This window comes from Ictidomys tridecemlineatus, chromosome 2 (genome assembly GCF_052094955.1).
Source record: "Ictidomys tridecemlineatus isolate mIctTri1 chromosome 2, mIctTri1.hap1, whole genome shotgun sequence".
Taxonomy (NCBI): domain Eukaryota; kingdom Metazoa; phylum Chordata; class Mammalia; order Rodentia; family Sciuridae; genus Ictidomys; species Ictidomys tridecemlineatus.
Window position 1 is genome coordinate 196,209,618 of NC_135478.1, and position 27,183 is coordinate 196,236,800.

Sequence of the window (27,183 nt, forward strand, 5' to 3'; positions counted from 1 at the left end):
AACAGTAATATCAACTTGATCTTAATCACAAGCAATGCCTCTAAGTTAAGATATCTTAAGAAACTGATGTTATGTTATAAGGCTTTAAATCCCAAACTGAGGTTGTCATATAGAAAATGGAAAAATATATATATATATATATGAAATTCTTCTGAGACCTATCTCCATAATTTTTAAAGAACTTAAAAAAAGTGTCAGCAACACTCACCACCCTTATTGTTTACTGTGTACCAAGGATTACACTGAATACTTTGCCACAGTATGTCATTTAACCCCCCAAAATGATGAGATAAGTATTATCACCCTATTTTACTAAGAAATATCTTTAAACTATCAGGAAAACAACTCTTAGCTTTAGGAATGATCTGGACCAGCATTCACATTTTAAACACTGAACAAAAAATAAAGGAAGAATAAAAAGGTATCCACTAAGGGCAAATAAATAGACATTGAGGAAAATATACAAAGGGCAAAGTCTTAGGAAAAGGTCTAAGTTGTCTAAGAAATGATCAGGATGTAGATCATTAGTTAACTAGCAGGAACTATGTAGACCAGAGAGAGAAGTTTTGGATAAGCTGCAGAGGAAAAGTATTTTTTATTTTTTCCTGAAAGTACTAGGGAAATAAATAGGTAATAATAATGATGATGATTTTTATAGTAGCAGCTACTATTTACTGAATAGAATTAATGTAGGATTTATGTCCAAAACTTCACAGAATTCAAATGCACTCCTGTGTTGTTTCAAAGCCAGTGCTGTCCTTAACTTGTACGTTATAATGTCTCTTATAAATATAAAAGATCCTGGTAGGTCACATAATTATATCATCTTATTTAAAAAAAACATAAATCTTCAGGAAAAAGAGATGTTAAAGAACATGTACTGCTTGAAACTTAGATCTAAGTGAAGACCTTTTCTGAGCTACTGAAACCATTTATTTATTTGCTTTCTGGACATAGTCACTGGGAGGCTCTAAAGGCAATCCCACAACCAATCAACCAAAAAGAAACTCATCTATCACCATCCTAACACATTTCCTTATTTCCTTTTTGGTTCAGAATCTCTCAATTATCTATACTATTATGCATAAAAACAAAACAAAACAAAAACTCCAGAATTAATTGTCTAGTCTCACTATCACCATTATTTCTACTTCTAATTTTACCACAATTATAAATGTTAATAAGTAGCAAAGTAGGCCAACTTGAACTGTACTTATCCTTTCTACTGGTATGAAAAAGAGTATGAGTTTTAGAATCTGTCATATAGACCAGTTTTAACATTTCCCACCTGCATGGCCTAAAACCAGTTTACTCTATAACACTTATATTTATCTTCAAAGCAAACACTCCTACCAGAAGTAAGGTTATTTTTCTTAATTTTCCTGTGAAACATCCACAGTAAAATGGTTGTAAGTAGTGATCAGAGTACCATAGCAGTGAAATGACAATGTCCTAGTATAACTTTCTAAGAAATGAAGACTTCTCACTTGAAGTAAAGAGATGTCTGAGATAACATCAATACACCCATAATGGAGGAAGGGGCTCTACAAGAGCTTCAGTAACAAAAGGGTAAAGAAAGAAATCAGAAAGCTGTTGAGATATAAATGCAAAGCACAAAGTCCCAAGTAGCTTCCATTTAACATCTCAGAGGAGTTAGTACAGTGAGCAGAATAAGCCCTCAAAAGAATACATACCATATCATTCCTTTTGTATAAAATCTGTTAACAGGCAAAACCAAAATTTTGATGGAAAAAGTTAGAACAGTGGTTACTTTCAGGTGCAGAGGGAAAGATACTGTCTGGGAAAGAGTATTTATGAGTTATAAACCTGTTCTCCATCTGTATCTTGATTCTTCATGAGTGTACACATACATAAAAATTAATTGGGCTGAACATGTAATATCTGGGTACTTCACATAAAATAGTACTCCAAATAAAAACAAATCATAGAGACTGGAGGTCAAATTAGAACAAGGACCATAAAATTCCTGAAGGGTTTTGTAAATTCTAGATTTTCCATTTTAATTTTTTTGTTGCCATTGATTTCTTTATGGTGAGAAACAGTACATATTATAAAAAATAAGTTCAGGGCTGGGGTTGTGGCTCAGTGGTAGAGTGCTTGCCTAGTACGTGCGGGGCCCTGGGTTCGATCCTCAGTACCATGTAACAATAAATAAATAAAATAAAGATATTGTGTCCAACTACAACTAAAAAATAAATATTCTTTTAAAAAAATAAGTTCAGTGTTTCTTTGAAAGTAGTTAGAAGGTGGCAGCTGGGTAGTCTAGTTAGGTTTTAGGGAGTCAGAAATGGAAAGAACCAAGTAACAGGTGGTAGACAAGTACCTGACAGAAGAAAAAAAGAATACAAGAACACAGTTTGGACCAGATAAGGAGGTAGAAATTCCAGAGCTTCTCAATAGTTAATCTATCCACATATCATAAAATAATGATGTCCTGGTATCCTATAGATAATTATTAAATTTATCTACTTGTGTGATTAAAAATATACTTCCTCAAAAAAATTTAGGAAGTATTTCCTCCCAAATCACTATTTATAAGATCTAATTTTATATATATACTCTACCATAACAATCGTTAGCTCTGGAAAATGCCAGGAAAAGGCTTCATTAGCTGTTGAACCATGCGCTGTGCTTCTCTGACACATTTATGGAAGATGTTTCTGAGTCACAAAGAAGGGGGTATGAAACCAACAAACAATCAAACCTAGATTAAATAATTTTTTATAGTCTCACCATTCAACAAAAGAAAAAAAATGATGTAGTGATCTAAGACAAAGACAATATAACGAACAAGACTCTACAACAAACCCTCTATCTAAGTGGATTACTCCACTCTCACCTTTATCTCGATCATAAAGCAAATCTTCTGTTGAACAAGGGCTACCATCCTGGGATTCCGGAGGACAAAAAGGGGACACACAGGGTGAATGACTGCTGCAACTACTGCTGCGCTCCTGCACAGAAGGTGTCTGAGTATCTATGCTTCGAGTACTACTGCTTCGATAGTGAGCCGGGAGTGGAGCTCTTCGACCATCTGGTATGTCCAAAGGCTGTTAAGAACAACATTATTAGCATGAGGACAATAGTGTATACTCTATATAGAAAGCACATGGTAGAATTTCTGATTTTGTATTCCACCACTATTAATTTATTCTTCAGACAATAGATACCACAGCCAAACACGTTAGTTTTATAGAACCAAAAATTTCTTTCAAATCACACTGTTTATCTTGAAAATTCTATGGCTCCCTGTATGTATTTGAAGGTTAGCACTTCCCACAATACTCCTCAAAAACAGGAGGAGTTTAACACTGTATCCCTAATGCCCAGTATATGCACATAACATTCAATAAACAATTGCTGAATTTAATGAACAGTAAAAAAAAAATTGCTAGTAAGAAAAAGTAAAATCTCCTTCATAGGTATAATTTTTCTGTTTGCTAATTCTCATTTTAATTTTCTAAAAGCCAAAAATAGAACCATATTTCTATTTCCTTTGCAAATTACCCAAGATTTCTGAAAGGTTTATTCTGCTAGCATTCAATAAAGGATATTAACACAAAACAATTCTACTAATTTGGTTCCCAACTAAGTATGACTAATCATAATTCTTAGTTCTAAGTGCATTGTTTTAAAGTGGTAAAAAGAAGAAATAAAAAAGAAAACCAAAATGTATTTTAAGAAAAACAATGTATTTTGGATTAGAGGCACTTAAAACTTGCCAGGCCAATGTCTTGTTTTTACAAATAATAAGTTCAGAACTCCTGTTGCCACAGCCTATTAAGTGACATCTGTACTGCTAAGTAAACTCTTTCTATTCTACTATTCATCTACTACAAAAAAAGATCTCACTCAATTTTCCTCATTTGTATTCTAACAAAGTGCAGTCAAAAAGTAAAATTCTATATGTTAAATTCTTAAATAACATTAGTTTACTTACAATATATTTTCACTACAGTGTCTAAATGTTCTTTCTCTGACCTTGGTCATTTCAGAGATTTCAGAAACAAGGTCAGGGAGGAAATGGAAGAAAGTAAAAACTAGGCAAGATTCAAAATGTAGCAATATATTCTGCAAAAAAACAAGTGAAGGCTGAAACCTGACACTACTGAAATAAAAACAATTTATTGATGTAATGTTGCTTAACAAAAATGATGCCAACTTTATAACCTGAAAATGACTACTCCACTGTATGGGGAATATTGAACTATTTAAATGTCAGTTCTCTTTGTAAATAAAGTAAAACTCTCTAATTTAGGAATTAAACAAAGAAGTATTAATTTAATTGGTCAAATTATGACAGAAAAAAATGTTACTGTAATCAAAGTGTCAATGTGGGCAATCAGTTAAAGAAAAATGTACCAATTTGCAGCTAAAAAAGTATAAGAATGTGAAGTTTTTTTCATTCATGTCCTATTTGATAAATACAATTTCTCTGTATTTCCACTTCTTAGTCTATAACTGAATAAAATATATTAATTTACTTAACCAACTTTTGTTTTGTTTGGCAGGTAGAATTACAACAACAAAACATATTGTAGAAACCCATAAATTTATACAAAATAACAATAGAAAATATGAAGGCTTGGAATATGGGCATAGTTAATATGACAATTTTCATTTTTAGCTACAGGCAGACATTTTGATTTATTAAGATTTTAAGGTATAGTCATGAATCTAAAGTTTCTAAAAATTAGTATTTTAGTACAACTAAATAGATTATCCCAAAATAATCCTGAAATGTCTACCCCTAATTAGAATATAAGTCATTTGAAAGCAGAACTATTTTAACATAGAATACAGAGATAAACCCACACAGATATTGTCATCTTTATCTTTGACAAAGGTGCCAAAGTCAGTCTTAACAAATGGTGCTGGGGAAACTAGATAACTATTTATAGAAGAATGAAATTAGACGTATATCTATCACCTAGCACAAAAGTCAATTCAAAGTGGAAGAAACACCTAGACCTAGGAATTAGACCGGAAATTGTGCAACTGATAGAAGAAAACACAGGGTTAACATTCTGACATAGGGGCACAGGCATTAACTTCCTTAATAATATCACCAATTCACAAGAAATAAAATCAATAAGCAATATATGGGATGGCATAATATAAAGTTTCTGCATAGCAAAGGAAACAAGAGAGTGAAAAGAGAACCTATGAGAGAAAATCTTTGCCAGTTACACTTCTGACAGAGAATTAATATCCAAAATATATAAAGAACTCAAAAAACACCAAAAACCCAATCAATAAATGTGCAAATGAACTAAGCAGACATTTCTCAAAGGGAGAAATGCAAATGGCCAACAAATACATGAAAAAATAATCAACATCATTAGTGATCAAGAAAATGCAAACTTAAACTATACTGAGATTTCATCTCATCCTAGTTCAATAACCTTCAAGAGTATAAATAATAAAAAATACTGGCGATTCCATTCCCAGCAATCGCCATACTGCTTTCCAAATTGGCCGCACCAATTTGCAGTCCCACCAACAATGTACAAGTGTACCCTTTCTCCACATCCTCGACAGCACTTATTGTTGTTTGACTTCATAGTGGCTGCCAATCTTACTGGAGTGAGATGGTATCTTAGGGTGGTTTTGATTTAGCTATTGCCCTTCTTGAACTATTCCCTGAAGACCTTAAAAGAGCATACTACAGGGATACTGCCACATCGATGTTCATAGCAGCACAATTCACAACAGCTAGACTGTGGAACCAACCCAGATGCCCTTCAACAGATGAATGGATAAAAAAAAAATGTGACATTTATATACCATGGAATATTACGCAGCACTAAAAAATGACAAAAATCATGGAATTTGCAGGGAAATGGATGGCACTAGAGCAGATTATGCTTAGTGAAGCTAGCCAATCCCTAAAAAACAAATACCAAATGTCTTTTTTGATATAATGAGAGCAACTATGAACAGAGCAGGGAGGAAGAGCAGGAAGAAAAGATTAACATTAAACAGAGACATGAGATGGGAGGGAAAGGGAGAGAAAAGGGAAAATGCATGGAAATGAAGGGAGACCCTCATTGCTATACAAAATTACATATAAGAGGTTGTAAGGGGAATGGGAAAATAAACAAGGAGAGAAATGAATTACAGTAGATGGGGTAGAGAGAGAAGATGTGAGGGAAGGGGAGGGGGAATAGTAGGGGATAGGAAAGGTAGCAGAATACAACAGTTACTAATAGGGCATTATGTAAAATTGTGGATGTGTAACCAACGTGATTCTGCAATCTGCATTTGGGGTAAAAATTGGGAGTTCATAACCCACTTCAATCTAATGTATGAAATACAATATGTCAAGAGCTTTGTAATGTTGTGAACAACCAATAAAAAATTTTAAAAAAAGGAAAAAAAATACTGGCGAGAATGTAGAGATAAAGGAACATCTATAGAATTTTTGGTAGAGCTGCAAATTAGTACATCCACCTTGGAAATTAATATGGATATCCCTCAAAAGACTCTGAATGGAATCACAAATGACCCAGCTATCCCACTTCTCAGTATTTATATAGAAAAAATGAAATCAGCACACCACAGTGATAACATGCATTCCAATACTTATAACAGCACAATTTATAATAGTTATGAAACCAGTATGGAACAAGTTATGGAACCAGACTAAGCATTTATCAATAGATGAGTGAATAAGAAAATGCAGCATATATACACAATGGAGTTTTATTTAGCCACAAAAAAGAATGAAGTTTTGCCATTTGCTGTTAAATGGGTGGAACTGGAGAATATCATGCTAAGTAAAATAAACCAGACTCAGGAAGTCAAGGGCTGAATGTTTTCTCTCATATGTTGAAGCTCATTAGAAAAAAAGGAAGAAAAAAGGGGAATTTCATCAAAATAGAAGGGAGATCAGTAGAGTAGAGGTAAGTTCAAGAAGGAGGGAAAAAGAAAGAAAAAGGGGAAGAACTGGGGAATAAAAATGACCATTTGTCAAAATAAATACCACTTTTATGTATAATTATAATGCACTAATAAAAAAGTTTGAATAAATAGAAGAAAGCTCAGAAGTGTAGAGGAAGGAAAACAGGGAAAGAGAGTAGAAAAGGGGGAGGGGAAGTACTGGAGAAAGAAACAGAGCAAACTATGTGCATATATGGATATTTACAACAAATTCCATATTGTGTACAAATCATCATGCACTAATAAAACATTTTTTAAAATATGACCAAATAGAAGGTTCACATGCAATAGTGTCCAGATTTCATTTCTGGGATTGAGGTGGCATTTTACAAAGTATTTTTGATTAATTCAAAATGGATCCAAGGCCTAAATGTAAGAGAGAACTAAAACCATAAAAGTCAGAAGGCAGCACAAAAGTAAATCATTACAACATTGGATTGAACAGTGGTTTATTAGCTTTGATACTGAAAGTATAAGAAAAATAAATAAATGACTTTTTATTAAAAATAGAAATGTTCTTCGAAGAACATAATAAAGAAAATGAAAAGACAAGTGATGGAATATAGGACATAGTATTTGCAAATGATATATCTTATAAGATGCTTGTCTCTAGAAAATAAAAATCTTCATAAAGTACTTTTACAACTCAGTAATAAACAAAAGAATCCGAATTTGTAAACAGAGAAAAGGGTCTAAATAAAAATTTCTCCAAATAAGATATAGAAGTCACCAATAATTCGTGAAAAAATGCTTAACATCATTAGCCATTAGGAAACGCAATTCAATATGATAATGAGATGCTACTACAATGGCTATAATAAAAAAAAGACAGATAATTACAATCACTGGCAAGGATGTAGAGAAACAATAACCCTCATACACTGCTGATGGGAATGTCAAATGTTGTAGACACTTTGAAAAAGTCTGGCAGTTCTCCAAAAGGCTAAATGTAAGTTACCATATTTGCAATTCCAATCCTAGGTATACACTCAAGAGAAATGAAAAAATGCTAACATGAAAATTTCTATAGAAATGTTCATAGCAGCATTATTCATAATAGCCGAAAACCAAAAATAACTTAAATGTGCATGGGTTATGTCTGGATAAATAAAATCTGTACAAATGAGTAATGTTGGGCAATAAAAAGAAAATACTGGATATGCTAAAACATGGATGAATTTTAGAAATGCTTTGCTAAGTGAAAAAAGCCAGTTACAAAAGGCTACATATTATATGATTCTATTTTTCTGAAGTATCTAGAATAGGAAAATTCATAGACCCAGGGAGAAGATTAGTGGTTACCTAGAGCCTTGAGTGTTAGAAATAAGAGGTTACTGCCAAAGAGTATGAAGCTTTTTCCTGGGGTGATGGAAGTGCACTGATGTTGGTGATGGTTTGCACAACTCTGTGAACTACTGAATTGTGTACTGAGTAAATTATATGGTATGTAAATTATTTTTCTGAACAGCTGCTACCAAAAAAAAGTATTTTTGAGATAGTTTGTAATATTACAGAAAAAAAGAATTCAAATATCCCATGGAACCTTACCTTGGACACTTCCTCTTTCCCATTGTTTTCCTTAATAAATACTTTTTCCAATTCAGGACTTATTCCTTCTACATTGCAGGGCACACGTGAAACAGACGATTTTGGCATTGATACATTTGACAGTGGCATAGGAACTGACCTTGATCCAGTAGCCTGAGACAAAAGATAAAGTAGTGTCAAATTATTTGTATTCAAAGCAATCAAGAACTAAAAAGAATGGTAAATCTTAAAAAATCAAAAAGCTATGGATATACTCAGTAGTAGAGTTCTTGCCAGGTATATGCAAGGCCCTGGTTTAATCAGCACCACCAAGAAAACAAACAAAAAACCCTTCAAATTAAAACTCATGAATAGTGTCACTTTGACATTTTAAAAACAGTAAGAATTTAGGTACATGTACAAAAATTTAGGTTCTAAAGTAAGGTAAAAATTACATAAGAGTCAAAATAATCCTTGAAAATCCCTTTATACAAATGTCAAGGTGTAACTGTATAATGTACACATTTATTCAATAGGATGGCAGACACAGTCTTCGGCACAGTTTCATTCATTTCTCTTTTAATGTTTTATTGGGAAAAGTATAGTTGAAATCATGTAAGTTATAATATGTCTCCACCATACAGATCTGTGTGCTTAAAAGATATTTCCTATACAGTGACAAGTGACCTTTTAGTATAATTTTTCATTTCCACTTTGTTAACCACTTAAGAAAACCTACTAGGGGCTGGGATTGTGGCTCATTGGTATAGCATTTGCCTACCATGTGTGAGGCATTGGGTTCAGTCCTCAACACCACATAAAAATAAATAAAGGTATTTCTGTCTATCTATAACTAAAAAAAAGAATACCTACTGGATTATTAAGCAATATAGCAATAATATTGCTAAATTCAACACTCATTTAACAACTTTAAGGTTTTCAAATGTTTTTTGCCGGCATTCTCCAAAATTAAGCATCTCTGATAGTTGTAACGGTTACCAAAAAGTGTCAATGAATCCTTTCCATGATCAAGGAAATCATAAAATGGGAAGGAAATAAGACAGATTAACAAGGTAAAGGTTAAAACAATGTGTGATCTCAGCTTACACGATTAAAATTGACAACTGACGTGATTCTGCAATCTGCATTTGGGGTAAAATTGGGAGTTCATAACCCACTTCAATCTAATGTATGAAATATGATATGTCAAGAGCTTTGTAATGTTGTGAACAACCAATAAAAAAAAATAAATAAATAAATTTTTTAAAAAATTGACATATATGATCTGTAATGAGGCAGACTTCCAGTTGCTGGTCAGCATGAGTGTTTCCCATACTCAGTGCTATGCTCCTACCTACCATTTGTGAACTGGTGCCCATTCATGAGCTCTGTCTTTTATATTATCTTCCCATCCATTAGTATGTGAAGACTTCCCATTTATATCTCTCTTTTATTTTTCATGCACTCAATAAAGATATATATATTCTGCATATTTCTTTTAAGTTTAATTTTATATTTTTTCATTATATTTAACATTATTGCTACTGCAAAAAAAAACTAACAAAATTTTTCTCTTTACACTTTGGCTAGTCATCTCACTAAATTTCAATTTCCCCCCTTTTTTATTAAGCAAAATTCCAAACATAAACAAAATTAGATAGAATGGCATAAGCCCTTAGGAATGTATCAACCAGCTTCAAATAGTATCAACATCTGACAATTTAATCTAAACACCTTTTTTTGGGCTGCTGTTCTTTAAGTACTTTAAAGCATATTCTAGATTTCATATGTAACTAAAAAATACTTATGTATCAAAAGATAATTTTTCCCACATTTTTATTGGTTTTGAGGGTGAATTATAGTTATACATATTGATGGGATTTGTTGTTTCATATTTGTACAATGCTTGATCTTCAGAGCTAGATTTATTTTGCTTAATATCATGGTCTCTAGTTCCATCCATTTTCTTGCAAATATCATAATTTCATTTGTCTTTATGGATGAATAAAATTCCATGGTGTATTGTCTTTATCCATTCATCTGTCAATGAAAACCTAGGCTGATTCCACAGTTTGGCTATTGTTAATTGTGCCACTATAAACACGGGTATGCCCTCCTTACTGTAGTAAGATGACTTTTATTCTTGAAGATAAATACCAAGGAGTGGTATAGCTGGGTCATCTGGTGGTTCCATGCCTAGTCTTTTGAGGATCCTCAATACAGACTTCCAATAGTGCCTAAAAGAGTTCCTTTTTCTCCACATCCTCTCGAGCATTATTATTTTTTCTTGATGACTGACATTCTGACTGGTGTGAGATCTCAGTGTAGTTTTTGATTTGCATTTCCCCAATTGCTAATGATGTTGAACATTTTTTCATGTATTTCTTCTTTTGAAAAGTTGTCTATTTAATTCATTCACCCATTTATTAATTCAGTTATTTGATTTTCAGTCTAAAAATTTTTAAGCTCTTTAAAATATATTCTAGACATTAGTCTTATTAGAAGAACAGCTAGAATAGATTTTTTTTCCCATTCAGTGATTTCTCTTTATATTCCTAATGTTTCCTTTGCTGTCAGGACGCTTTTTATTTGATGCTGTCCTGTTTATTAACTCTTAGTGTTATTTATTGAGCCTTAGGGCTCCTATTGAGAAAAGTCATTGTCTATGCCTAAAAGTTGGAGTGCTGGTCCTACAACATTTTCTTTTAGGAGTTGCATTTTCTTTTAGGAATTCCCTTTTGATTTTGAAGGACAACTTTCTGGACAAAGCAATACTGATTCACAAATATTTTCTTTTGGGACTTGGAACATATCATTCCAAACAATCCTGGCTTTTAGAGTTTGTGCTGAGAAATCAGAAGTAACCCTGATTGGCTTGCCTCTAAACCATTTGACATTTTTCTCTTGAGGCTTTTAACATTCTATCCTTATTCTGTATGATAGGCATTTTATAATAATATGTTATATATTATGGAGACATTAATGGTGGGGACATAAGTTATAAGAGCAAATTAGTGCTAAAAGATGGTAAAAATACAGTAATTAAGAGGAAAGACAATGTGTTAGGAAGACAAAAGAATTTTCAGTTTCAAAAAGTGAAGTGGAGAGGTTCTTTTTTGATCTTTTCTATTGTGTTCTGAATGCCTCCTATATTTGGATATATATCTCATTCTGAAGGATTGCAAAAGTTTCTGTTACTGTTTCCCTGTAGAGTTTATCCATTCCATTAGCCCACATCTCACAGCCCTCCTCAATTCCAGTGATCTCTTCATGTTGTCCCAGAGTTCTTGTATATTCTGATCATGTATATTTTTTCCTTTACTACTATATGAATGTTCAAGGCTGACCACTTTGTCTTACAGCTCTGAGATTCTGTCTTCAGCATGTTCTATTTTATTAGACTTTCAAATGAACATTTTGATTTATTGAGTCTTCCATTTCTAAGATTTGTTTGGCTCTTTTTCAATATTTCTATCTTCTCATTGAATTTCTCATTCATATTCTAATTCACTCAGTTGGTTTTCTGTGTTTCCTTGGAATTCACTGAGTATTTTTATAATAATTCCTTTGAATTCCTTATCTGATAATTGCACTCAATACTTTTGGGGTCATCAACTTGAGAATCATAAATTTTAGCAGGTGTTGTATTAGCTTGTTTTTCCATATTTTTTGTATTCCTGTAGTGGATTTTATGCATCTGTTAGAAGAGATTTTTCTTCCATTCTTATGTTTGAGCCTTTTTAGGATACAATCTTTACTCACTAAAATTTCCTAGAGTGATCTAGATTGAGGCCACCTTATAGGTGTGGTATCTGCAGTTTTTCTGTTATTTCTGTTTTTGCTATAGCAATGGATGTCCCTAGAGGTACCTGGGGGCCACATCTAATCCTTTCTGCTTGGGGGCTTGGTTGTTAGATTAGATTTTTGTCTCTTATTCTTTGCATTGAAGTATAGCTGAAGATTAAGTGTCATGAATTTTTGTGTGGAACAAGGAACACTGTCGACGTCGACAAGAAAAAATAGCTACATTTAAAAATAACTAAAATGGGGAAAAAAAGAAACAAATATGCATATGTGTCCATTAACCCTCAGCACAGCAAACACACACACATACACACACACACACACACACCAAAAAAAAAGAAAGAAAGACATTCTTAATGAAAAAGGAAGGCATCATTTCTACAAGGTGGTCAAAATAGTCGGTGAGAATAGATGGTCACCCTCTACGCCTGACTATCTTTCTTTCCATTTATACTTGAGGTAAATAAGAGGCTGAGAGCTATATACTAAGAGATTGTTAACCCCTTCCTCTTTTTTGTGTAGCAGTCTTGGAGTGGCCCAAGACTGAAGCTGGTTCAAATAATTCTTGCAGCTTCTCTTCTCCCCAGTATGAGGTAGCATGGGATGGGAAGTACCGTCAATTGAATTTTGTCTACACAGACCAGACAAACGTATTCAATAGCTGCTGCAGAATTCTATGAGTGGAGTTTCGGCAGGTAGGACTTAGTTCTAATCAGGCCTCAGGGGCTTTTTTTGGGTGGTGTTTGCTCTGGGGTAATTAAATCAACATACCCCTGGCAGCTGCCAATCTCTGCTGCATGTCTGGAACTCAGAAATCTCTGAAGGATTTTACTCATGGAGTGGGAACCAAACCTCAATCCCTTTGCTGCCCATGAACACAGGCTTCCTGGACTTAGTCCCTAAGTATATACACACTGGCCTATTCAGATTCCCAACCCACTTCAGCAGGTCACATCAGTTTCCAGACTCAAAGCAGGAAGAGGTTTGGGCTCCCCTTCACTTTTCTGACTTGAATCCTCCTGGGTAAAATATTCTCTGTGTCTGTTTCGCTTTCTTTTGCTAGCTACACCCTAGGTGACATGGTAGGCACTTGCCAGGACAGTGTAGCTCAGATCTTCTGGCTCCTGCAGCAGGAGCTATAGCGTGGCCACCTCAAAATGGCTCCAGCTCAGTCTCTGAGGCCAGTTGGGAAACACAGGGCACTTTTCAAGCACCAGTTCATAGTGCAGCCTTTGGATCAGGTTAAAGGCAGTTTAATCTCAATTTTTTTATATACTAAATCTTTCCATTAACTTTCTTTCTGTGTTTTCCCTCCACTTTGTGCTGAACTAGTGCCACTACCACTGCTGCTGCAACCGGCTTGGCTTCAAGGTAGTCTCTTTCTTGTTTAATATACCCAAATTTCTGAATCTCTAAGACACTCTGTCCAATACTGAGTTTTAATGAAACCCCTCCTTCACCTACCTCACTGAGAAACAGTACTCCTGCTGCTTGAGTCACGAGCCATGGAGCAACTAGGAATGTAGCTTTCCTCTAATCCACCTTCTTGAATCTCAAAATAATTATTTTTAACTAAATTTGAAAATTGTGTAAGTTTTTTCACTAAATCAACAAGTCAATTAATCTTACATAAATGTACTATATTCCTAGAGATAGTGTTTAAAATAAATTGAATAATATGCCAATTTTATCAGATTAAGAAGAAAAGGCAGGCATATATAAATTTTCATTTCAAATGACTAAGGTTTGTCTGTTTGCTTTATACCTTTGATGAGGTACTATCAGTATATAATAAAATCACCCCATTTCAAGTATGCCATTAGTTGAGCTTTGATAAACATAGTCATTCTCATTATCAATATAGCCACATTTATAACCTCTATCCCTCCCTCTGCTGCAAATTCCCTAGAACCTTTCTGCAGTTAATTCCCATCTCCAATACTTTGTTTCTATAATTTTGTCTTTTTGAGAATATAGCAAACCATACAGTATGTAGATTTTTGCTCCTAAATTTTTTTGCTCTTAAATTCTTTTACTCAGCATAATGTTTTTGATATTCAACCATCACATCACATGGATCAGTTCTCCCTTCTGTTTCACTACGGAGTAGTATTATACTGTATGGATATGGATTATTTATTGACTGGAATATCTATTGACTAGTGATTAATATTTGTTTCTATGTTTTTATTACTAGTAGTAATGCCTTCAAAACATCCATGTTCAAGTTTTTGTGTGGATATATGCTTTTATTTCTTGTGAATAGATACCAAAGAGTGGAAATTCTGGGTTGTTCAACGTATTTTTAATTTCTCAAGAAAATGATGAACTGACAATGTGGTTTACATCAACATTTGTAAATTTATTTGAGCTAGAGCAGCTTTCTTAAATTTTTTTTCCTTGGGATATATTTCTTGCTACATTTTTTGAGGGGGGGGCTTAAAAACTCTTTGAATTCCTTCATAAGTAAAATAGAGGTAAAATATAGGGAGGGATACAGAAATACATGTGTTAAAAAACTATTAAGAAGATTAAACAAGAAATGCCCATACTTGTTCAATAAGTACATCAGGTCAGTATCCGCCTTCAGACCACTATATTCTGTGATATCTGTTATTAAAAGGTTAAAAATAAGTTTTTTGAAAAATCTTATAGCAATTTAACAAACAATAGTAAAGGTTTCTTTGTATTTTTTAACTCCCCAAATTATTAATTCTCCATTAACAATGAATTGAAAGGAATTGTTCAAATCCAAACAAGAAGAATTCTGCTTACCTGAGTGTGACTGATTGTTATATGGGTGCCATGGAGAGGAGATTGCCGATCCTTTTCCTTACTGTGACGACTACTTTGTTTACTACGTTGAAGCTGTTGCCTCAGTTTGGCAATCTGCTTTGGTGGGAGGGAAGGAGAGGTAAGAAAACAACAAAAGTGAATATCCATTTCTTCAGGTTTGGGAAATTGATAAATGACTTTTTACTCAAAGGTTTCAAGAGATAATACTTAACCATAATGATTTATTCTTGCAAGATTTTTTAAATTAAGGCTATTGAAAATAAGAAATGTATGCTACAAAAGTTTCACTTCTACAAATTTAAATACTGTTATTGGTAAATAGGTAGACTCAATTCCCAATGATTATTTCAGATTTTATCTATATAATGCCAGAAATAACTTCCTTTGTAAAAATAAAGTGAGAAATATTTTAGTTGCCTATTGACTGAGCTTAAACTTGATTTCTTAAAATAGGGACCACATTCATTTCTGAGTTCCTATCTTATGTAAACAAATGAATTTCACTTATAAACTACTAAACATTTTAAAATTGGAATCCCAATAGTGGTAAGAAGTATCGATACTATTTAGTATTAAAAACTTCTTAGTACCTTACTATCTTATTACTCTTTAGTCATATTGTTTTAAAAATAAATCTAATTTACAATATGTTCTCCTAAATGGGAAGGTCACACTCCTATGTTTAACAACAACAAAAATTTGACTATAACATGACCTGAAATCATTAAACTACTTAAACATTTCAGGCAGTATATAAATAACAGTAAATTCCTGAGCGTTATAAAGGAAAGGGAATTACTATGGTATGGATACAGTTTAAGCATGTCTCTCAAGCATTCACGTTTGTTGGAAGCTTAGTCCCCATGTGGCAATGCTAAGAAGTAGCGGAACCTTTAAAAGGTAAAGCCTAGTGGAAGGTTATATGGAACCTTTAAAAGGTGAGGTCCAGTGGAATGTGATTAGTTCATTAGGGGTGCTGTCCTCAGAAAGAATTAGTATACTTCTCATGGAATTCTGGGTAATTTTCATAAGGGTTGTTACAAAACACCAAGATTGGCTCTCTTGAGCCCTGTATCTCCATGTGATTGCTTTCTCATGCATCCTTCCACCACAATGCCATTTGTCATGATGTGACAGAGCTAAGAGAGTCCTCACCAGAAGCCAAACCAGATGGGGTTAGACTTTCCGCCTCTAAAACCATAAGCTAAATCAACTTTTTTAGACAATATTCAGGTATATTGTTTAAAGAGACCCAGAACAGCTAAAGCAATTCTAAGCAGGAAGAGTGAAACAAGCGGTATCACTATATTCAACCTTAAACTATACTCCAGAGCAATAGTAACAAAAACAGCATGGTACTGGCACCAAAACAGGATGGTAGACCAATGGTACAGAATAAAGGACACAGAGATTAACCCACAAATAGACAACTATCTTATATTAGACAAAGGTGCCAAAATCATGCACTGGAGAAAGGATAGCATCTACAACAAATGATGCTGGGAAAACTGGAAATCCATATGCAACAAAATGAAATTAAATCTCTATCTCTCACCATGCACAAAAGTTAACTCAAAATGGATCAAGGATCTAGGAATTAAACCAGGAACTCTGTGTCTAATAGAAGAAAAAGTAGGACCTAATCTTCATCATGTGGGGCTAGGCCCCAACTTCCTTAATAAGACACCTATAGCACAAGAATTGAAACCAAGAATCAATAAATGGGATGAATTCAAACTAAATAGTTTTTTCTCAGCAAAAGAAATAATCTGTGAGGTGAACAGGGAGCCTACATCCTGGGAACAAACTTTTACCCCTCATACATCAGATAGAACACTAATCTCTAGGGTATATAAGGAGCTCAACAAGATTAGCACCAAAAAAAAGCCAAATAATCCAATCAATAAATGGGCAAAGGACCTGAACAGATACTTCTCAGAAGAGGATATACAATCAATCAACAAATATACAAAAAAATGCTCATCATCTCTAGCAATCAGAGAAATGTAAATCAAAACTACTCTAAGATACCATCTCACTCCAGTAAGAATGGCAGCCATTATGAAGACAAACAACAAGTATTGGTGAAGATGTGGGGAAAAAGGTATACTCATACATTGCTGGTGGGACTGCAAATTAGTGCAACCAATTTGGAAAGCAGTATGGAGATTCCTTGGAAAGCTGGGAATGGAACCACCATTTGACCCAGCTATTCCTCTTCTTGGACTATACCCAAAGGACCGTACTACAGGGACACAGCCACATCAATGTTTATAGCAGCACAATTTACAATAGCTAAACTGTGGAACCAACCTAGATGTCCTTCAGTGGATGAATGGATAAAAAAAAAAAAAAATGTGGCATTTATACACAATGGAATATTACTCAGCACTAAAAAAGAATAAAACCATGTCATTTGCAGGGAAACAGATGGCATTGGAGCAGATTACGCTAAGTGAAGTTAGCCAAATTAAAAAAAAAAAACAAAAGTTGAATGTTTTCTCTGATATAAGAGGGGTGACTCAAAATGGAGTAGGGAGGGAGAGCATGGGAGGAAAATTACCTCTAGATAGGCAACAGGGGTTGGAGGGAAAGGGAGGGAGAAGGAGGATAGCATGAATGGTGGAAAGAGACCCTCATCATTATACAATATATAAGTATGAAGATGTGAATTTGGTGTCAACATACCTTATATACAAACAGAGATATGATAAATGATGGTATAAAGATGTATTAAAAATTGTATGCAAAAAATAAGAGATCTAATGTATAATGGCATAATTTGGTGTGAACATACTTTATATACAGAGTTATAAAAATTGTGCTGTGAATGGATAATTATGAATGTAATGCACTCCACTATTGTCATGTATGTAAGAAATAAATTTTAAAAAGAAAAAAAAGAGGAGCTAAAAAGAGAGAAAAAGACTAATATAGAAACCATTAGTAATTTTTGGAAGTAATTTCATACCAGTATTTTTTTCCTTGTATATAAGATGATAATATTAACCAATCAACAAATATTCTTTGAACATCTACGGTGAGCCCAGTTTTATGTTATCCTACAAGGTAACCTACAAGGTTAAAGGTAAACACAAAATAAAGTCTGTAAAACACATACTCTTTTCTCAGGGAGATACAGCAAAAAACACAGTGTATCATGAAATTCTCTAAATACTTATCTTAAATAACCACAGCAATAAAAAGCACAATAGACAATTATGATTAAAGACTATAAATGCTCAAAGGGAAAATTATTTGGGTTGTCGTCTTAACCAGAAGCCCTGGCCATTGTTTGTTTTATACTGTAGTCAATTGTATGTTCAGTAGTGGTAGAATTTCCTTGGTATTCAGGAGCTATTTAGGTATGTTGGATAATTTGCACGGCTTCTTTGAAGAAAATAATACATCAAAGAACTTCCTTTGCCATGAAAAAAAAAGTATTTGGGTTGTTTAAGAAGCTAAACAAGCTTTACCTGTGGCGAAGAGTACACAGGAAACAGTATGCTACAAAATTAAGCCCCCAAACAAAGCAATAGTTTTCAGGTCTTCTTTTATATTAAGATCATTAGATCCTTTTTAATTTTTTAAAAACCCCCTTTAGCTTATGAATCTGTCATACAATGTCCTTTAAAAGATATACAAATAAATTTGTGTTAATATTTGTATTCCCTCTATTTGTTGAAATAGTTTTTTATAGAGAATATTAATTTTCACAACAAAGAGATCAAAATTAGTAATCATTCAATTCATAGTAGCTACACTGTGGAAACTACTTAGACACCCCTTCAATAGATGAATGGATAAAGAAACTGGGGTATATATACACAATGGAATATTACTCAGCCTTAAAAAAGAATGGAATAATTATGGCATCTACAAGTAAATGAACAGAGTTGGAGAATGTTATGCTAAGGCAAGTAAGCCAGTCCCCAAAAAACAAAGGCCAAATGTTTTCACTTATAAGTGAATGCTAATCTATAATTGGGTGAGGGAGCAAGGGAAAAATGGAGGAACTTCGGATTGAGCAGTGGGGAGGGAGGGGAGAGAAAGGGTGAGGTGGAGAAAGATGTTGGAATGAGATGGACATTATTACCCTATGAATGCGTATGACTGCACAAATGGGGCTGGGGATGTGGCTCAATCTTAAAAAAAAAAAAAGATTGCACAAATGGTGAGACTCTATACCATGTACAACCAGAGAAATGAAAAAGTTGTGCTCCATTTGAATAAAATATTATTTTTATAATTTAAAATAATTTTTAAAAATTCTTAAAATTAGTAATTATTATAAATCAAGATAAACTAGTCTCTATGATAAAAAGTTAACAGAATTTAATATTGCATAAATTATTTCATTAGGATAGAGATATGAAATTAAGTGCTTTCTGGATATTAATGTTTCAATATAGTATTTTGAAAATGTAAGAGCTTGTATAGAAGAACCCAGAATGCCTAGAGATAAATCAAAGCAATCTGTAATTATTTATTTTTAAAATAGTCTTTACAAATAAACAATCTTAAAAATTAATCTTTTTATTTGTTATTTTTAGATATATACAATAGTAAAGTATATTTGGACATATTATACATACATGGATAACTTATTCTAATTAGGAGGTTATACATAATATGGAATTTCACTGGTCATGTATTCATATGTGTACACAGGAAAGTTATGTCTAAATCATTCTACTGTCATTCCTAATCACAGTCCTGCTTCCCTTCGTTCCCCTTTGTCTAGCCTAATGAACTTCTAATATTCCCCTCCCTTGTTATGGGTTAGCATTCACATATCAAAGAGAATATTCAGCCTTTGTTTTTGGGGGGATTGGCTTATTTCACTTAATATGATAGTCTCCAGTTTCATCCATTTACCAGCAAATGCCATAATTTCATTTTCCTTTATGGCTGAGTAATATTCCATTGTGTCTATATACTACACTTTCTTTTATCTATTCATCGGTCAAAGGGCACCTAGGTTGGTTCCATAGCTTTGCTATCGTGAATTAAGCTACTATAAACATTGATGTGGCTGTGTCACTGTAGAATGCTGATTATAAATCCTTTGGGTAAAGACTGAGGAGTGGAATAACTGGGACAAATGGTGGTTCCATTCCAAGTTTCTTAGGGAACCTCCATACTGCTTTCCTTAGTGGTTGCACCAACTTGGCGTCTCACCAGTAATGTATGAGTGTGCCTTTTCCCCGACATCCCCACCAACAACATTGTTACTTGTATTTTTTATAATGGCCATTCTGCTGGAATGAGAGTGAATCTCAGTATAGTTTTATTTTCGGATTTCTCTATTGCTGAAGATGTTGAATAGTTTTTCATGTATCTGTTGGCCATTTGTATTTCTTCTATTGTGAAGTGCCTTATTAGTTCTTTTGCCCATTTATTGATCGGGTTATGTTTTTTGGTGTTAAGTTTCTTGAGGTCTTTGTATATTCTGGAGATTATCACCTTCTTGATTCCTCTGCTGTCAAGATGCTTTTTAGTTTGATATTGTCCATTTATGGATTCTTGATTTTATTTCTTACCTTCTCACCTTTTAGGGGTTTTGTTAAAGAAGTCAGTTCCTAAGCTGATATGATGGATATTTGGGTCTACTTTTTCTTCTAGCAGATGCAGGGTCTCTGGTCTAATGCCTAGGTCCTTGATCCACTTTTTTTGTGAAGGGTGGGAGATAGGGATTAAATTTTATTCTACTACATATAGGTTTCCAAAATCCCAGCACATTGTTTGAAGAGGCTATCTTTTCTCCAATGTATGTTTATGGCACCTTTGTCTAGAATGAGATAACTAATTATATATATATGTGGGTTTGTCTTTGTGTCTTCTGGCCCATTCCATTGGTCTTCATGTCTGTTTTGGTGCCAACATCCTGCTGTTTTTGTTATTACAGCTTTGTAATGTAATTTAAGGTCTCATATGGTGATGCCTCCTGCTTCACTTTTCTTGCTTAAGATTGCTTTGGCTAATCTGGGCCTCTTATTTTTACAAATGAATTTCATAACTGCTTTTTCTATTTCTATGAAGAATGTCTTGTAATTTTAATAGGAGTAGAATTAAATCTGTACAGTGCTTTTGGTAGTATTCCAAAAACATGAGAAATCTTTCCATCTTCTAAAGTCTTCTTCAATTTCTTTCTTTAGTGTTCTATAGTTTTCACTGTAGAAGTTTTTCACATCTTTTGTTAAATTGATTCCCAAGGGTTTTTGTTTCTTTTTTTCTTTTTTGAGGCTATTGTGAATGGGACAGTTTTACTAATTTCTCTTTCAGCTGATTCATCACTGATGTATAGGAATGTAATTGATTCATAGGTGTTAATTTTATATCTCACTACTTGGCTGAATTCGTTTATGATTTCTATAAGTTTTCTGTTAGTTTTTTTTTCTAAATATAGAGTTATAGCATGAGCAAATAGGGATAGTTTTTTGAGTTCTTCTTTTCCTACTCATATTCCTTTAATCTCTTGCAGACTCCACATAAACCAGGTAGTTAGTCCAGAAACAGAGATATCCCACACACAAAGACTAACTCCAAAATATTTTGCTAGCTTTGGGAGAATTTTTATATATATAAAGTAAGTTTTAACAACAATCATTAAGGCATAGTTGTCAATAGAGGCATTTTAACAAAAATAGGTTAACTTTTACACTTTGCCACAAATCTACTTGATTCACTGTATTTATTTACTTATTTTTTAGTTTTAAGTGGACACAATGTCTTCACGTGCTAGGTAAGCACTCTACACTTGAGCCATAATCCTAGCCTCATTGTATTTATTATAACCATTTTACAGATGAGGAAATACTTGAAAAGAAAGGACCTATCCCAATGTGAGAGAGAAAATAAATAGTAAATCCAGTAATTTATCCTTCAATTTATAACCTCTTTTAATTACCTGACAATGTTGCTGAAAGTAATACCGTATTAATGTTTAACTGCTAATATGTACCAGTAATAGTATATTTGGCTTATGATCTCAACCACTTCACAAACTAATTTCATTTTTTAATGTTGGAGATACTACAAGCTATAAAATTAAAATTAAAATGAATAAAAATTTGTTAAGGCAATTAACTTACTGTATGTGGATCTACTGATAAAGTTTCTTTCTTTTTTTTTCCCAATAAGCAGTTTGTATAATCTTAAAAACTGTTCCTATTTATTGACCTTCTAAAAGATACTAAAAGGCCAAGCATAGTAGCACATGCCTATAATCTCAGTGACTCAGGAGGCTGAGGCAGGAGGATCACAAATTCAAGGTTCAGTCTCCGAGATTATTAGGACCCTATCTCAAAAATATAAAGGGCTAGGGATACAGTTCAGTGGTAAAGTGCACTGTGTTCAATCCCCAGTACTAAAAGAGAGAGATAATAAAAGGATTTTTGTGCCTCCACTTAATTTAGAGACTTTCTTAGATGAAGAATATATGTATGTATAAAGTTTCTCACAAAATTCCTTTGAACAATAAAATCTGCAGATTGCTTTCTTAAAGGTCTAGAGAAAATAAAATACAATTATTTCTCCTACCATAATTTTACAAAACATGAAGTCTATGAAATATATTGATTTTCTCATACAGAGCTATTCAAAATAAAATGTATTATTAAGTTCTCTAAATACTTAAAAAACCACGGCAATAAAAAGCACACTAGACAATTACTAATAAAGCCTAAATATTTAAGGTATACAGACCATTGAGGGAAATAACTTTTACCTATGGCAAATAATAAAGGAGAAACAGCATGTTAGAAAGTTAAGCACCTATGGAAAGCAATAATTTATAGTCTTTCCTTTATATTAAAATGTTTAAAAAAAGAAAATTTACTGTTATATGATTTCAATATTTTGAAATCTATTGAAGCTTGTTTTATGGTCCAGAATATGGTCTAACCTAAAGAACATTTCACATATACTTAATAGATATTTTTCACAGTAACTGGGTGGTGTTTTCTATACATAGCAATTAAAATATATCAAGTTAGTTGGTAATGTTGGTGAAGTCTTCAATGTATCATTTTAATTCTTTTAAAATTAATACTTTTAAGTTATTTTCTACCACCTTGTAATTCTTTGTCTACTTCGTTGTTAAAGCAAGTATTGAGAATAGGATGCTGAAATCCCTAGTCACTACTGGTAAGACTATTATTTCTCCTCTTACAGTTTTTGTTTCATGCATTTTGGAATGCTATTGTTAGAGTCATACATATTTATAACTGTAACATTTCCTTTCACACTGACCTTTTTACTATAATGAAATGTCCCTACTTGTCTTCAGAAATACTTTTTGTTGTAAAGTCTATTTTGTATGGTATTTATATGCCCACTCCAGTTCTCTTACCACTACTGCTTTCTTTGTATATCGTTTTCCATCCTTTCACTTTCACTGTGTTTGAACTCAAGGTGTGTCTCTTACAGACAACATATAGCAAGAAATTCTCTCAATCTTTTGTTCATATGGGAATGGGAATGCTTTTTGTTTTTCATCCTCATTTTAGAATACTAGTTTTACTGGATAAAGAATAGTTGATTAACAGATTTTTTTTCTTTCAGCACTTGGAATATGTCATACCTGGTGGTCTCCATAATTTATGATAAAAAGTTAGTTATTAAAGGTATTGTTAGTTCTCCATGTATGATGATTCATTTTCTTTTTCCATCTTTTGAGATTTTATATTTACTTTTGGTTTTCAACAGTTTACCTATGATGTATCTGTGTTTTATGTTAGTTTAGCTTCTTAACATTGCAGTTTGTTCTTCACCAAATCTGGAAACTTTTCTGCTATTATTTCTTCCACTTTTATTTATTTATTTATTCTTGCTCTGCTCTGCCTCTTCTCTCTTGATTCTGTGGCTCTTTGACTTTTATTTCTCCCCCCCCCTCCGCCTATCTGTTCCCTTTCCTTAGGGGATACAAATTCTACTGAGTTACTGGCATATTTACTAATTTTGTCTGTCATCTCAAATCTGTGGTTAAGTCTATTTGGTAAAATTTTAATTTTAGTTACTATACTTTTTAAGCCTATAATATCTTTGCCTCTTTCTTATAATAACTCTTTGTAGAAACTCTTCATGCAGAGAGTGTCTGCAGTCCTACCAGTCTTACTTTTCTTTTATCATGGTTTCCTATAGTTCTTTGAAAATCTTATAGCTGTTTTGATGCCTTTGTCTGCTAAATCCAATATACAGAGACACTTAAGATAAAATTTCTACTGACCATTTTTTTTTCCTGAGTATGTGCCATATATTTGTTTTTTGCATATATCTAAATCTTTGGTTGAATGTTGAACAATTGAGATAGTAAAATACAGCAATTCCTGGTATTGATATTTCCCTCTGAAAGCTACTGTCACATCTGTTTGTTGCTTCAGTAACTTGATGGCCTAAAGGTCTGTTTCCCTTGTAACATAGGTCACTAATGTCACTACTCCATTATTTTAAGCATGCCTTTTTTATACTCTTTAAAGCTGTTCTCCAGCGTTGGTTTGCCTCAGTGTTTAGCAAAATATTTATCATATATTCTTAAAAACTATCTCAAGCCAGTAAAACTTCCTCTTCCACTGATAGAACTTATCTGTGGACAGAGTAGTACATTTGAAATTCCGGACTTTTAGAATCTTACCTGGTTTTCATTTCCACTGAACCACTTAAATTTGGTTTGCACCTATTCTTAGGCTTTACTGAGCAGGAATGCATGGGTGGTTTGGGCCCACTTTGTTATCTGCTGTGCATATCCATTATCCCTAGTCAACATAGAACATATGGGGAATTTATCAAGTCTCTGACTATCTTATCTCTCAAAACTATTAAATTCCACTAGTACGTAAGATTGTTTCATGCTCCAAATTGGACTACAACCTCAAACTAGTTCATAAATTGGCCCTCCCTGTTACTTGCCACAAAGATCCATATTCTAACTGACAAGGCTCCATATCAACTGATCTCTTTCCAGTAAGGGCAATAAATCTGCTGGTTTTCAAGGCCTACCTCATTCTAGTTGAAATGTCACCAATAGACCTAGGGATGAGGAAGAATGGAAGAGAAGTAGCACTAGACAAGAATACTAGAATACTTACTACAAGCTTGTGCTATTCTTACTTTAAGTTCAGTAGGTTTTGTTTGTTTGTTTGTTTGTTTGAAGTTTCTCAATTTATTTTGATTAATTTCCAGAGCACTGAAATACTTGTTTTGGTAGTTATACGTGCATTTATGGTTGTTTTACTCATAGTCTATGCATGAATTTGTAGCACTATTTTAGTCTTGATATATTAGACTCAGCTTCCTTTTTTGTTGTTGATTTTGTGGATATTGTGTTCCTGTGTCAGGTAGATGGGAGATCCAGATTTACATCCATAACATCAAAAGGCTACTAAAGAGATGTAATAAAATCACAGGCAAAAATCATGCTAATAGTGGGACACAGTGGAGCATGCCTTTAATCCCAGTAGCTCGGGAGACTGAAGCAGGAAAATCACACATTCAAAACCACCCTCAGCAACTCAGTAAGGCCCCATGCAACTCAGTGAGATCCTGTCTCAAAATAAAAAATAGAAAGGGCTGGAGATGTGGCTCAGTGGTTAAGTTCCCCTGGGTTCAATCCCTGGTATAAAAAAAAAATCATGCTGCCAGACAGTATATGAGGGATATGGATAATGATAACCTATGGTATATGAAAATGATAAAAAAATCTGGAAACTATAAACATGAAAAAATTCAATAGTAATGTCAATGTTTACCCTAAAGGAAAAAAAATGAATTATTGCTAACCTTTCAAATAGTTAAAATGGATTTCCTATGAATCCAAAAAGGTAGAGTAAAAACTAAGTAGTATAATATCTCATGCAACATATAAAAGAACACATTTAACAACGTAAGTTAAAACAATTGAACTGGTTCTCTTAAAGTAATGAGTTCCCCTTGCTGAGAATGATCATTAAGAAATATTAGATAACCATCTTTTAAAAGGGTGATTACAGAGGAGATGAACAGACGACATTTCCACTCCAAGTTTCTGTAATTTAATAAAAACAGATAAGAATGTAGATAGATAAGATTAAAGATACATAGTTATATCTGTAGTTGTTTATAATAAGGGAATGAATAATAAGAAATAATTTTAAAAGATATTAATATACCACAGTGAATCTCACCATCATATACATTCACAAAAAAATAATTAAAAAAAATAACTGGGTAAATGGAATAAAGAGCAACAGAGGGAAAAGAGGAGGGGAGGGAAGAGAAACAGGGAAGGAGAGGTAATGGGATCTGAATTAGAACAAGATATATTCCATGCTTGTATAATTATGTCAAAATGGATTCTACTGTCATGTATAACTAAAAAGATCCAATGAAGGGCTCAGTGGTAGAGTGCTTGCCTAGCATGCATGAGACACCAGTTTCAATCTGCAGCACCACATATAAATGAATAAATAAAATAAAGGTGTTGTGTCCATCTACAATTTAAAAAATGGTTTTTTAAATCCAATTAAAAAAAGATATAGTTTCTACTGTACTATTAGGTCCCAAAGGAAAACAGTATGCTAGACATCATTAAAAAAATGTATCAGAAACAATAAACACTATCCATCACTGTACAAACCTATGATCTCTATCTCTATTTGCCATAATTTAAAAACAAGCAGGTAAAGGAGGAACAAAAAATACCTAAATGAACAAAACATAGAATTATTATATAAAATCAGACTTCATTCTAGAACAGATATATCAACTGGATACAGAACAAATATTTATAAAGGACATAAAGGATACTAAAGGAAACTCTTGTCTTGTTCAATAAAACACAAATTCAACCCTTAAATTCTGAATGAAGTAATGTTAGGATAAATAAAAGAAATACCATTATATTCAAAAACAGCAAAATAATCTGCTAGCACAAAATAGGTTATAGACAAAAAACAGAAATAACTTACCTCTTTTAGTTGATCAGCACTCCCCCATGATGCAGAACGCTGATGTGATCTCTTTTCTGCTCCTTCTTCTGCCCAACAGCTAGGTGTCTTTAAAAACAAACAAACAAAATATAAAAAATAAAAGAATTTGGTCTTTATTCCTTAACCT

The 27,183-nt window shown here is 33.2% G+C and overlaps 1 protein-coding gene across 4 annotated transcripts in view; it reads right to left on the reverse strand.

Moving 5' to 3' along the window:
- Glcci1 (glucocorticoid induced 1) overlaps window positions 1-27,183 on the reverse strand; it is an 85,309-nt gene that overhangs the window by 15,130 nt on the left and 42,996 nt on the right. For 3 of the 4 annotated variants that reach the window (XM_078040366.1, XM_040291543.2, XM_078040368.1), the window contains exons 3-6: window positions 27,036-27,122; window positions 15,070-15,186; window positions 8,512-8,664; window positions 2,861-3,071 (exon numbers count right to left, since the gene is read on the reverse strand). In XM_078040366.1, coding sequence (XP_077896492.1) covers window positions 2,861-3,071; window positions 8,512-8,664; window positions 15,070-15,186; window positions 27,036-27,122 — 568 coding nt within the window. The remainder of the gene's footprint in view (window positions 1-2,860; window positions 3,072-8,511; window positions 8,665-15,069; window positions 15,187-27,035; window positions 27,123-27,183) is intronic. The other variant, XM_078040367.1, reaches the window with a different exon arrangement.